Source organism: Capra hircus, chromosome 5 (assembly GCF_001704415.2).
Source record: "Capra hircus breed San Clemente chromosome 5, ASM170441v1, whole genome shotgun sequence".
NCBI lineage: Eukaryota > Metazoa > Chordata > Mammalia > Artiodactyla > Bovidae > Capra > Capra hircus.
The window spans coordinates 36,487,445-36,499,927 of NC_030812.1; the positions used below are offsets into that span (position 1 = coordinate 36,487,445).

General features: G+C 39.7%; 1 protein-coding gene across 1 annotated transcript in view; it reads left to right on the forward strand.

Moving 5' to 3' along the window:
* The window catches only part of ADAMTS20 (ADAM metallopeptidase with thrombospondin type 1 motif 20), a 201,577-nt gene that overhangs the window by 77,628 nt on the left and 111,466 nt on the right, over positions 1-12,483 (forward strand). Inside the window, exons 11-13 of the mRNA XM_018047904.1 lie at positions 2,410-2,514; positions 10,932-11,077; positions 12,217-12,398. Of these exons, the coding sequence (XP_017903393.1) occupies positions 2,410-2,514; positions 10,932-11,077; positions 12,217-12,398 (433 nt within the window). The remainder of the gene's footprint in view (positions 1-2,409; positions 2,515-10,931; positions 11,078-12,216; positions 12,399-12,483) is intronic.

Below are 12,483 nucleotides of genomic sequence, written 5' to 3' on the forward strand. Positions count from 1 at the left end.
GATCTCCTTTAGGATGGACTGGTTGGATCTCCTCGCAGTCTGAAGGACTCTCAAGAGTCTTCTCCAACACCACAGTTCAAAAGCATCAATTCTTCAGCGCTCAGCTTCCTTTATAGTCCAACTCTCATATCCATATATGACCACTGGAAAAACCATAGGCTTGACTAGACGGACCTTTGTTGGCAAAGTAATATCTCTGCTTTTTAATATGCTGTCTAGATTGGTCATAACGTTCCTTCCAAGGAGTAAGCATCTTTTAATTTCATGGCTGCAATCACCATCTGCAGTGATTTTGGAGCCCAGAAAAACAAAATCAGCCACTGTTTCCACTGTTTCCCCATCTATTTCCCATGAAGTAATGGGACCAGATGCCATGAGCTTCGTTTTCTGAATGTCGAGCTTTAAGCCAACTTTTTCACTCTCCTCTTTCACTCTCATCAAGAGGTTCTTTAGTCTTTCTTTACTTTCTGCCATTAGGGTGGTATCATCTGCATATCTGAGGTTATTGATATCTCTCCCGGCAATCTTGATTCCAGCTTGTGCTTCCTGCAGCCCAGCATTTAGCATGATGTACTCTGCATATAAGGTAAATAAGCAGGGTGACAATATACAGCCTTGACGTACTCCTTTTCCTATTTGGAACCAGTCTGTTGTTCCATGTCCAGTTCTCACTGTTGCTTCCTGACCTGCATACAGATTTCTTAGGAGGCAGTTCAGGTGGTCTGGTAGTCCCATCTCTTTCAGAATTTTCCACAGTTTATTGTGATCCACACAGTCAAAGGCTTTGGCAGAGTCAATAAAGCAGAAATAGATGTTTTTTCTGGAATTCTCTTGGTTTTTTGATGATCCAGAGGATGTTGGCATATTGATCTCTGGTTCCTCTCTGGTTGAGCATCCAGAAGTTCACGGTTCACGTATTGCTGAAGCCTGGCTTGGAGAATTTTAAGCATTACTTTACTAGTGTGTGAGCTGAGTGCAATTGTGCGGTAGTTTGAGCATTATTTGGCATTGCCTTTCTTTGGGACTGGAATGAACACTAACCTCTGAAAAAGTTGAGGACATTTTTATTGACTCTGTAGCCAAGATTCTGTCTTCTTTTGGGGGTAAATTTAGGATTTAGTTCTAATAAATGTCAGTACTTTGGTGAATCTATGCCTTACTTTCCCAAGCAGAATACTCATTTCATATTCTTCAATCCTGTGCAGACCTTTGCTAAATTGCTTACTGTACAAGTAGACTGTGAAGATGATTGAACCAGGAATCTCGCCTTGTTCATTCATTTAAATAAAGATATGTTCCAAGGATTTAGTTTAGATCTGCCATATAATAGGAGCCAAAAAAAAAAAAAGTGTTTACGGACTGTTGAATGAGTGAATACATGAATGATTTATGAATGAATGAATGGATTATGAATAAATGAAAGGTACTTAACAATGAGCACAGGGACATGCAAAGCATACTGCATATAGTGCATATTATTCCTAAAATCTTAAATTTAAAATCACAATTATTTATGTCTTTAAATATCCGCTATGGAGAGGAGACGATATATGTCAATTATTTTTTATAAAAAAATACATTTTTTTTCATACTGACTTGGATACTGAATGAACTTTGAATTTAAATTCAAAGAAAGAAAGGGATTATCTTGGGCATAGCTCCTGTGAGCCTCTGTGGGTTTTCATATCTTGTGAAAACTTCAGAACCCTATGTTCAAAAATTGAAAGTATGCATTATATTTACAAAATAGGAAACCAATATACATTATACAGTTTTTCTATGCACATTATTCATACATTCCTCTGTTGGATCAAAAGGGACTTTTGGAAACTCCTTGTGAATAACATTTAACAACAAAAAATCCCTTAGAAAAATGTCTTGCAAAGAGAGAAAAGTATCTTAGTAATTTTGAATGCTTCGCTCCAAGTCATCTTTTCCATTATTCAGTGTTAGATGGTAATCCAATTTTTTAAAAACTAAATGTTGCCATTTTATGTGTTTAGAGGAAAATTGATGACCGAAGACTGACTGAGTAAAGATTATTATGTGTATCTGTATTAGTTGTTCAGTCACGTCTGACTCTTTGCAACTCCACGGACTGTAGCCCATCAGGTTCCTCTGTCCATGGAATTTTCCAGGCCAGAATACTGGAGTGGGTAGCCATTCCCTTCTCCAGGGGATCTTTCTGACCCAGGGATCGAACCCAGGTCTCCCGCATTCAACCAGATTCTTTACTGTCTGAGCCATCAGTGAAGCCATAGTAAAAGATTATTACTGATTATTTCCAGCTCTGACCATGAAACCAGGAAGTATCTAGGATCAATTTATAAATCTGTGCATGATACTGAATTGATCTGGTGGTCATAGTGTTATTTTCACTCTTGTGTGCCTGCCTTTTATTACTCACAGAAACAATGCAGGCGTCTCTGGTGTACCAGCGCAGAAGGCGTCCACAAGGGCTGTCGCACTCAACACATGCCTCTGGCAGACGGAACAAACTGTGGTCCTGGGATGGTAGGTTTTCTCGAAGGGTGAGTTTTGTATCAAGAGATTATCCAAGGATGTGATTGCTCTGTGTTTCAGCACTCTTCATTACTCACCATCATATTTTCTTCTGCTAGTTGAATTAATGTTTTTGCTGTGTTTGTTTGATGTATGTTTTCAAGTGAATTAGAATTTCAATTTTATCCGTTTTTCAAGATAAAGCAGATGGATATTATAGTTAACATAATTACATGGACATTTACTTATGTAAACATATTATACTCTTGTTATTAAAAAGGTATCTAGCTATAAGTATTCCAGCAAATATCTGAAATACTCCCAAATTTAAGGATTTACCATTGTATACATTTCTCCTAAAAACTCAGATAAATATAAATGAAAGTTTTAAGTTGATTGGTTTTCGTGTTTTTAAATACATTGTATCTCTAAGACAAACTGTCAATCATACTGCATCTTTTCCATTCTAGCATCAGTGATAAACTTATGTAAATCTGCCAACAAGAGGTGAAGTGACTGGGTTCACCATGATAATGAAATGTGACCTATTACATATATTGATTTGTGGATATTGAACAATACATCCCACTTAATCATAGCGTATGATCCTTTTAATGTATTGTTGAATTCAGTTTGCTAATATTTTGTTGAAGATTTTTGCGTCTGTGTTCATCAGTGACACTGGTCTGTAATTTTCCTTCTTGTGATACCTTTGTCTGGTTTCATTATCAGGGTGATGCTGGCTTTGTAGAATGAATTCCAGAGCATTCCTTCCTCTGTAATTTTTTGGAATAGTTTGAGAAGAATGGGATTCCCTGGTGGCTCAGCTGGTAAAGAGTCTGCCTGCAATGCGAGAGACCTGGGTTAAATCCCTGAGTTGGGAAATCCCCTGGGGAAGGGAAAGGTTATCCACTCCAGTATTCTGGCCTAGAGAATTCCATGGACTTGTATAGTCCATGGGGTTGTGAAGAGTCAGACGTGACTGAGTGGCTTTCACACTTTCAGAAAAATAGATGTTACTCTTCTCTAAATGTTTGTTAGAATTCACTTGGGAAACCATCTGGCTCTGGACTTTCAAGAGTTGGGAGTTTTAAAACTTATTGATTCAGTTTCATTACTAGTGAACTTCATAAACTGGTATTTTTACGTTTCCTTCCTGATTCAATCATGTAAAATTGTACATTTCTAGGAATTTATCCACTTCTTCCAGGTTGTCCATTTTATTGGCATGTAATTGTTCATCGTAATCTCCTAGGATCCTTTGTGTTTCTGTGGTGTCAGCTGTAACTTCTTTTTCATTTTTTATTTCATTGATTTGCTGCCGCTAAGTCGCTTCAGTCATGTCTGACTCTGTGAGACCCTATTGACTGCAGCCTGCCAGGCTCCTCTGTCCATGGGATTTCCTAGGCAAAAATACTGGAGCAGGTTGCCATGCCTTCCTTCAGGGGATCTTCCTGACCCAGGAATTGAACCATATCTCCTCCATTGCATTCAGATTCTTTACCACTGAGCCACCAGATTTTAGCCTTCTCTTATTTTCTTGATGGATCTAAATAATAAATTTTGTTTATCATTTCAAATATCAGCTCTTAGTTTCTTTGATCTTTTCTATTCTTTTTTTTTGTATCTATTTTATTAATTTCTTCTCTTTCTGACCTTTATAATTTCTTTCCTTCTACCAACACCGAGTTTCGTTTGTCCTTTTAATTCTAGTTCCTTTAGGTATAAGGTTTACTTGGGATTTTTCTTCTTTCCTGAGGTAGGCTTGTGTCGCTACAAATGTTCCTCATAGAACTGCGTTTGCTTTCATTACATAGATTTTAGATGGTTGTGTTTTCATTTGTCTCCAGGTATTTTTTTTTTTTTATTACTGTGTGACTTATTGGTGGTTTAGTAGCACAGTGTTTAGCTTTCGCACTGTGTCTTATTTTTTTCTTTGAAAATTTTTTCTTGTAGTTGATTTCAGGTTTCATAGGACTGTGGTCAGAAAAGATGCTCGATATGATTTCAGTCTTCTTGGTCTTATTGGTTGCCAGATTCTGTCTTGTGCGGAGACTGCTGGCCACTTGCACATTTGATGGGGTCCTGATGTGGCTGGCTGCATGGTCAGTGGAGGCTTGGTCTTGGTGCTTGCTCACTGGTGGTTGGACCTCGATTCCAGGGCAGTTGGCTGAGGTTCCCAAGAGGTCCCAGAGCTAGTGCCAGCCCGCTGATGGCCTGCTGATGGGTGGGCCAGGTCTTTACACAGCTGGCTATGGAGCCTTGGTACTCCCAGGGATGGTGTCTGTGGGTCCAGCGAGTCCAGGCACTTGCCCCTGCTCACTAGTGGCTGAATCTGGCCTCAGAGCTAGTAGTTGCTCATGGCAAATGGAGCTGGATTCTGGGGTCCATGTTTACCTGGGATGTCCTGGAGCTGGTGTTATTTTCCTGGTGGGTAGCTTAAGGCCCAGGAAGCCCTAAGACTGATGCTGGTCCACTGGTGGGTGAGTGTGGTCTGGGTTCCTGGCTTCAGGGCCCTGCTGGTCCCAGAGTCAGTGTGGGCCAGCAGGTGGTATGGCTGGAGCCCAGGGGTTACAAGGGCTGGTACCTGCCCCCGTTGGGTGGCATCTTCTCTGATGGTTGGCTGCAAATCTCTTGGAACCTTGGGGTTAGTGATGACCCACTGGTGGTTGGGGCTGGGTCCTGGGCCCTCTGGTGGGCAAGACCAGCTTTTGGAGTGGCTGGGGCCTCAGTGGGTTCTGTGGCAAATTGGCTGGCTGGAAGATGGGTCTGTGTTCCCTCCCAGGTAATTGCTTGGCATGGGGTGACCCAAGATGTGCCAGTGAGCTAGTGGGTGGGGCCAGGCCCTGATGCTAATAAGCTAGCAGCAGGAGTGAAAGTGGTGCTCGCCAGTACCAGTGTCCTCGTGGTGGGACGAGCTCCCTAAAATGCCTTCTGTCAGCTTCTGTGTTACCAGGGTGAGTCCCAGATGCTTTCTTTCTTTTTGGGAAGCTCTCCAAGATCAGCAAATGGGTCTGACCCAGGCTTCTTTGAAATTTCTGCTTCTTCTCTGGGTGTTGAAGCATGTGATATTTGTGTGTGTGTGTGTGTGTGTGTGTGTGTGTGCCTTTTAAGAGTGGAGTCTCTGTTTCCTACATTTTTCTGACTTTCCTGAAAGTAAGCCTTGCTGGCATTCAAAGCCAAACACTGTGAGGCTCGTGTTCCTGGTGCAGGACTCCCAGGCTGGGGAGCCTGCTGTGAGGTTTAGACTTCTGGGTCCTTGGAGAGAACCTCTGCAATTCTAATTATTCTTTCATTTGTGGGTTGCCTACCCAGGGGTGTGGGTCTTAACTATACTATGTTCCCTCCTACCCATCTTGTCGTGGTTCCTTCTTTATATCTTTAGCTAAAGTCTTTTCTTTGGTCTTCAGGTCACTCTCATTGATAGTTGCTCTATAAATAGTTACAATTTTTGTGTGTCCTTAGGAGGAGGTGAGCTCAGGGTCTACTATCTTTGCCCCATCTCCTGTCTGTTCTTTATTTTAAAGTAGATGAAGCTATCTAGTATACTCTGTCTTGGCTAGGAGCTAGTGGGTCAGGCTTCTTTTGTTCAACATGATGTTTCTGAATTTTATTCATATCATTGTGTGCATCAATGCTTCTTCCTTTATGTTGCAGTTTAATTCAGCTGTGCCATAATTTGTTTACCACTTTTCTGTTGATAGATAGTTGGGTCATTTCAAGTTTGGGGCTTTTATGTATAAAGCCACTGTGAACATCCTTATATAAATCTTCTTGTGGCCATATGTCTGTATTTCTCTTGAGTAAATTGTTAGGCTATAGGTGTGTGTTTAACTTCATAAGAAAGTACCAAACTATTTTCCAAAGTATGTGAACCATTTTAGACTCACCAACCAATATAAGAAAGTTTGAATTGTTCTGTATTCCTTGCCAATTGTTTATTTTGTTAGCCTTAACAAAATTTTAGCCATTCTAGGGGTACAAAATAGAATTTAATTCTTATTTTGACTTGTATTATCCTAAGTGTTACCAATTTTGAGCATCTTTTTTGTATTAGCTCACTTAACTAATTCCCCAATGAGACAGTATGGAAAGCATGGGTTTGTTGAAATCCAGGTAAATATGGTGAGATAACCGAGACCTACTTAAAAACCCATGTAGATTAAAAGTAGAGGTGACATTTGGCATAAAATATAAATCATATGAGGTATAAATTCCCTTAAAAAAATTAACTGAAAATAGTGAGCCTCTATGCATTAGCCATATTGAGTATTAAGAGCTCCTGTTATTCAAGGAAAGTTAAACAAATATCCTTAATTTTTCCTTTAGTTCTTTTATCTTGTGACTGTCTTACATGGTGATGTCTGTTAAACGCTTTTCGTAGTAAATCTGTTTGCATGTAGACATGCTGAGCCCATCTGACAATGAGTTAATTTTACTGCATGATGAACAACATAGCATTCTTTTTCACGCTCTGTTCCCTCAGAAATAAATAAATAAAAAGGGAGTGTGGCAGGATTGTTTAAACATTTCTGGAAGATGCCCACAAAATTTACACGCACACAGTATGTTCTATTTTGAGATTTTGTTTTTGTTCACTTCTAGTATGGCTTTCTCATATTAAATGATTTGTGCTAATGAAGGGCACAAAGCATTTTTTTTTCTGCTAATAATTTTGGTTACAAGGATTAATTCATTCAACAGAAATTTGTCAAGGGCCTCCTACATGTCAGATACTATTCTAGGTACTCAGAATATATCAATGAATAAAAGAGGAAAGATCCCTGCCCCCGTCCTGGAGCTTATATTCTAGTTGGATACTGTAGTATTACAAACAATATAATGGCACCATGAATAAGAGAAATAGAGCAGAAAAGGGATTAGATGTTGTGTGGTAGGAGAGGACAGATTGCAATTTAAAGTATGATGGTCAAGGGTGATCTTATGGGAAGTTGCCTAATGAGCAGTTTTAAAGGAAGTGAGGGAGTTTGCTATGAGGACATCACAGGGGAGTTGAGCTCCAGGCAAAGGGAATAGCCAGACTTCTAAATCTGGAATTTTCCTAGAGTGTTCAGGGAAGAGCAAAGATGACATTTTGACTGGAGTGGAATGAAGAGAGAGAGAGAGAGAGAGAGAGAGAGAGAGAGAGAGAGAGAGAGAGAGAGAGAGAGAGAGAGAGAGAGAGATGTGTGTGGGAGTTACTAGAAAATCTTTTAGGTGTTATGAGAATTTTGTGTTACTCAAAGTGAGATAATTGAAAGACTTGACAGAGGAGTCACCTAATTTGACTTAATTTTTAAACTACGTTAAAAAAGGATCATGGCTGTTCTGACAACTTTTGAGACTAAACTCTAAGGGCCAAGAGTAGACAAGGAGGAGATGTACTCAGGGGAGCTGTTGGAGTAAAATAGATGTTTGTGGCTCAAATCAAGTGATGATATTTATATATGTTTTTGAAGGAACTAGAGCATTTGCTTGGAGAAGGCGATGGCACCTCACTCCAGTACTCTTGTCTGGAAAATCCCATGGACAGAGGAGCCTGGTAGGCTGCAGTCCATGGGGTCGCGAAGAGTTGGACACGACTGAGCGACTTCACTTTCACTTTTCACTTTCATGCATTGGAGAAGGAAATGGCAACCCACTTCAGTGTTCTTGCCTGGAGAATCTCAGGGACAGGGGAGCCTGGTGGGCTGCCATCTATGGGGTCACACAGAGTCGGACACGACTGAAGTGACTTAGCAGCAGCAGCAGCAGAGCATCTGCTAATGTATTAGCTATGGAATATTAGAGGAGGAAGAGATAAGATGACTATGTATTTGGCTGATAACTGAGATCCACTCAGCAGATTTTGAGGGGGCAGGTTCAACTTTGGATACGTTATCCTTGAAGTGGCTATTAGACATTGAAACGAAAGTGAGGAAGCAGCTGTCCATAGAGTTTGGAGTTCAGGAAAGAGATCTGGACTGGAAGTGATTAGTGAAACAGATGACTAACGGACCATGGTCTGAGCCCAGAGACATTAAGAGGTTAGAAAGAAGAAGAAACTGCAAAAGAGAAATCATTAAAGAGAAAAAACCAAGAGTGTGTAGAGTCCTGGAAACCAAGAAAAGAAAAAGTGAATCAAAGAAGAATAATGATTAGCTCTGTCACTTACTATGTCATATAAGTCAAAGAAGGCAGAAACTAAGAACTAGCCACTGGTCATGGTGTCCTGGAGGCCATTGGTGATGTCACATGAGCAGGTTTGTGGAAGGTGGTATGTGAAAGCCTCTGGCTGCAGTCGGGTAATGAGAAGAGGTGGAGAGAGTTAGACCATGAACAAAGACAACTCTTTCACGGAAAAATAAGACAATAACTGGTGAAGGAAATGAGATCTGATATTTTTGTTTAAAAAGAAAGAGTGGAGTACTTCTCCAACTATCTCTCGTAAAGGACTAGTATTCTTTTTTTAACTATTTCTGGTCATTTATAAACATGCTATTGTATAAAATGGTAAAAATGAAATGAAGAAAGACATTCCAAGTGTGAGCCAATTTTTTTCTATGGAAAACAAAATGGTGGTTCCTCAAAAAGATTAAAAAGAGGTACATGTGACCTAACACAAAAATTTCTGGGTGTATATCCAAAAGAATTGCATTATTCACAATAGCTTAGAAGTGGAAGCAACCCGTGTCCATCCATAGATATATGGATAAAGAAAATGTGATATATACATACAATGGAATATTTTTCAATTGGTAGAGGAATGAAATTCTGACACATGCTAGAACATGGATTAACTTTCAGGACATATTGCTAAGTGAAAGAAGCCAGCCCTAGAAAGACAAATGGGCTTCCCAGGTGGCACTAGTGGTAAAGAACCTGCCTGCTAATGCAGGAGACTTAAGAGACAGGGTTTGATCTCTGGTTTGGGAAAAATCCCCTGGAGAAGGGCGTGGCAACCCACTCCAGTATTCTTGCCTGGAGAATCCCATGGATAGAGGAGCCTGGCGGGCTACAGTCTATAGGGTCGCACAGAATCGGATATGACCGAAGTGACTTAGCATGTATGCAGAAAGACAAATACTGTGTGATTTCAGTTATGTGAGATATACAGAGCAGTTGAATTCATAGACACGGTAGAATGGTGGTTGCCAGGTTTAATGGGTGCAGAGTTTCCATTTGGGAAGACAAAGAGTTCTGTGTGATGGTTGCACAGCAATGTGAATGTTCTTAATGCCACTGAACTCTACACTTACAAACGGCTATGGGAGCACATTTTGTTGTGTGACTTTTTCCACAATTAAAAATAGAACAGGGCTTCTCTGGTGGTCCAGTGGTTAAGAATCCTCCTGCCAATGCAGGGACATAGCTTGATCCCTGGTCAGGAAAGAATCCACATGCCGTAGGGCAGCTGAGCCTGCTTGCCTAGAGCCTGTGCTCTACGACAAGAAAGTCACTGCAATGAGAGCCCGCACACACCCTGCAACAAAGAGCAGACCTTGCTTACCACAACCAGAGGATGGCCATGACCAGCAACAAAAGCCCAGCACAGCCAGAAATGAATGAATGCACAAATGTTAGAAAATAAAATGTGAGCTGATTTCATCATTATTAACTTTAACAAACAAAATTAATCTTCTGACTGTTTCTAAATGCTTACCTTCATCTTCTGTACTCATGTTCTCCCAGTTGACAGTGACTAGTTCAAAGACCAGCATCTGCATGGACTACAGTTTGATTAGCTTTCATATAGTGGCGGCTGGAACAGTGATGATGTAGGAGAGATGGGAGAATTGCTGGAGTGGTGAGAGGAGATGAGATTAGGTGCACGATGGAGGGACTGATTTTGGAATTTTCATGTCTACTCATGGGCAGGAAGGCCGCATACTGGGCATAAGGGATGGTGGGAGATTTTGGGTGTTGGGTGGGTAGAAGAGGTTCTGGGAGATCTTGGACACCTTCTTTTGTAGATTTCCACTTTCTTGATGAAAACAAGAAGCAAAGTGATCTTTGAGACTTTGAGTAAAGATAGAGTAGAAAGTTAGCTAAAAGAGTAGGAGAGTGATAGATACCTTCGCATAAAAGGTAGAAGCATGGTTATATACCATATTAATCAAATATTTGTTTGCTTCTTTTTCAAAAATACTTTTCATTTTTAAGTTTTCCCCATAGGAATAGGTCTTCCCTCTCCAGTGAGACTCTAGCTCTCATAAGCACAGTAAATTTCCTGTTCCTTTTTGCATTCTGTTGATCTGTTTCCAGTTACTCAGTATATACTCAGGAAATATTCACAAAATGGTACCAAATGTAATTTCGTTTCTGAATTGATAACATTCTGCTTGGAGTTGTATGCATTTTCTTCTGCTGGTCTTTCTGCTGTGTTATTATTACTGGGATGCCCTAACTAGATAACACATGAATCGTTTCTTTCTGTGTCATTTTCATAGCATTGCCACCACGGGCTATGTGTAAATAAAGAAATGGAAACACGTCCTGTAGATGGAGATTGGGGACCATGGGGACCTTACAGTTCTTGTTCAAGGACATGTGGAGGTGGAATCAAAAGCACAAGCAGGCTCTGTAATCGCCCCGAGTATGTCTTTTTTATGTCACTGTAAATTAAGATTATCTCAAGGCACCAGAAAGTAAACATCAGTTTCATTCACTTCTAAAACTGGAGGTCAGTCTGTAAGTTTCTGAGATTCAGAAAACTTCTGGAATACTTTAAGCCGTATTACTTTCTATCTTGGTAGATTCAGACCTTAAAAAAAAAAAAGTAAAATACTTTTAAGAATTTAAGTTAAGACAGACATTTTCTTTCTTTTTTGATTTAGTGTAAATTTGAGAAATAGTTGCAAATAACGACAGTAATATAATGGCATTTTTACTTTTACTGTGCTTTTGTTGAAAGAGCCTGGCCCCTTTCAACTGTGCTTTGGTTTTCATGGGTAAAATAGGTAGTTTTGTTACCATTTCTTACTGTTTGGTATAATTTGTCATGTCATATTTTCTTTTTCTTATTTTCATCTTATAGTTGCTTCAGTGTCTTTAGCTTGAATAAGTACTGAGGCACAGATCCTGCTCACCAAACTATTTAGAAGAATTTAGGGATTCCATAAAAAATTTTAAAAATGGTTCTCTTAGTATAGATATAAATAAAGAATTTTTAATGCAGAAATATGACATACTATGAATAGAATATGACTTAGTTTACTTGAATTTTAAAATAGTTGAATTATGCTGAAAGTCTTCATATAAGTTTTTAATCTTCCAACATGAAATGGAGTTGGATGTCTATAGATTGATACCATGAAATTCTTTGGACTGAGTGATACATAGGATACACACAACAAAGAGTCAGATATACTTCTTTTTAATTTTAACATGATGTCATCTTCCTTTGTGATCATCTTGGGTTCACTCTATATGTCTCCCTGCCTCCAAAATGCATAAACAAATCCCCACCATTAGTTCCTTGTTAGTTAATCTAGTCATGAATAAGACATCATTTCTGCCCTCCAGGCCACAATGTCCATGTTAAAATGGATTTTCTATAGTTCATTAACCACAGAGTTGCTTCCCGATCATGTAACATACTTCTGTTAAAAATAAAAAGTGTTAGTGGGACATCAGTGGTTTTCCAGATCCTGGAAAGGGATGGAACAGTTTTAGAATGAAATGGCAGAAATAACCTTGTACTGATGTGCTTTAAACTGTAATGAATTTGACTAGGCCAAGAAACGGAGGCAAGTACTGTGTGGGCCGCAGGATGAAATTTCGATCATGTAACACTGATTCATGTCCAAAAGGCAAGCAAGACTTCCGTGAGAAGCAGTGCTCTGATTTTGATGGTAAACATTTCAACATCAATGGTCTCTCCCCTAACGTGAGGTGGCTTCCAAAGTACAGTGGGAGTAAGTAATTAGAATACTTTTTTTGCTGTGAACAGTTTTGGGACAAAGGAACACACAGATGTGTTCGTGTCCACCAAAATTTGAC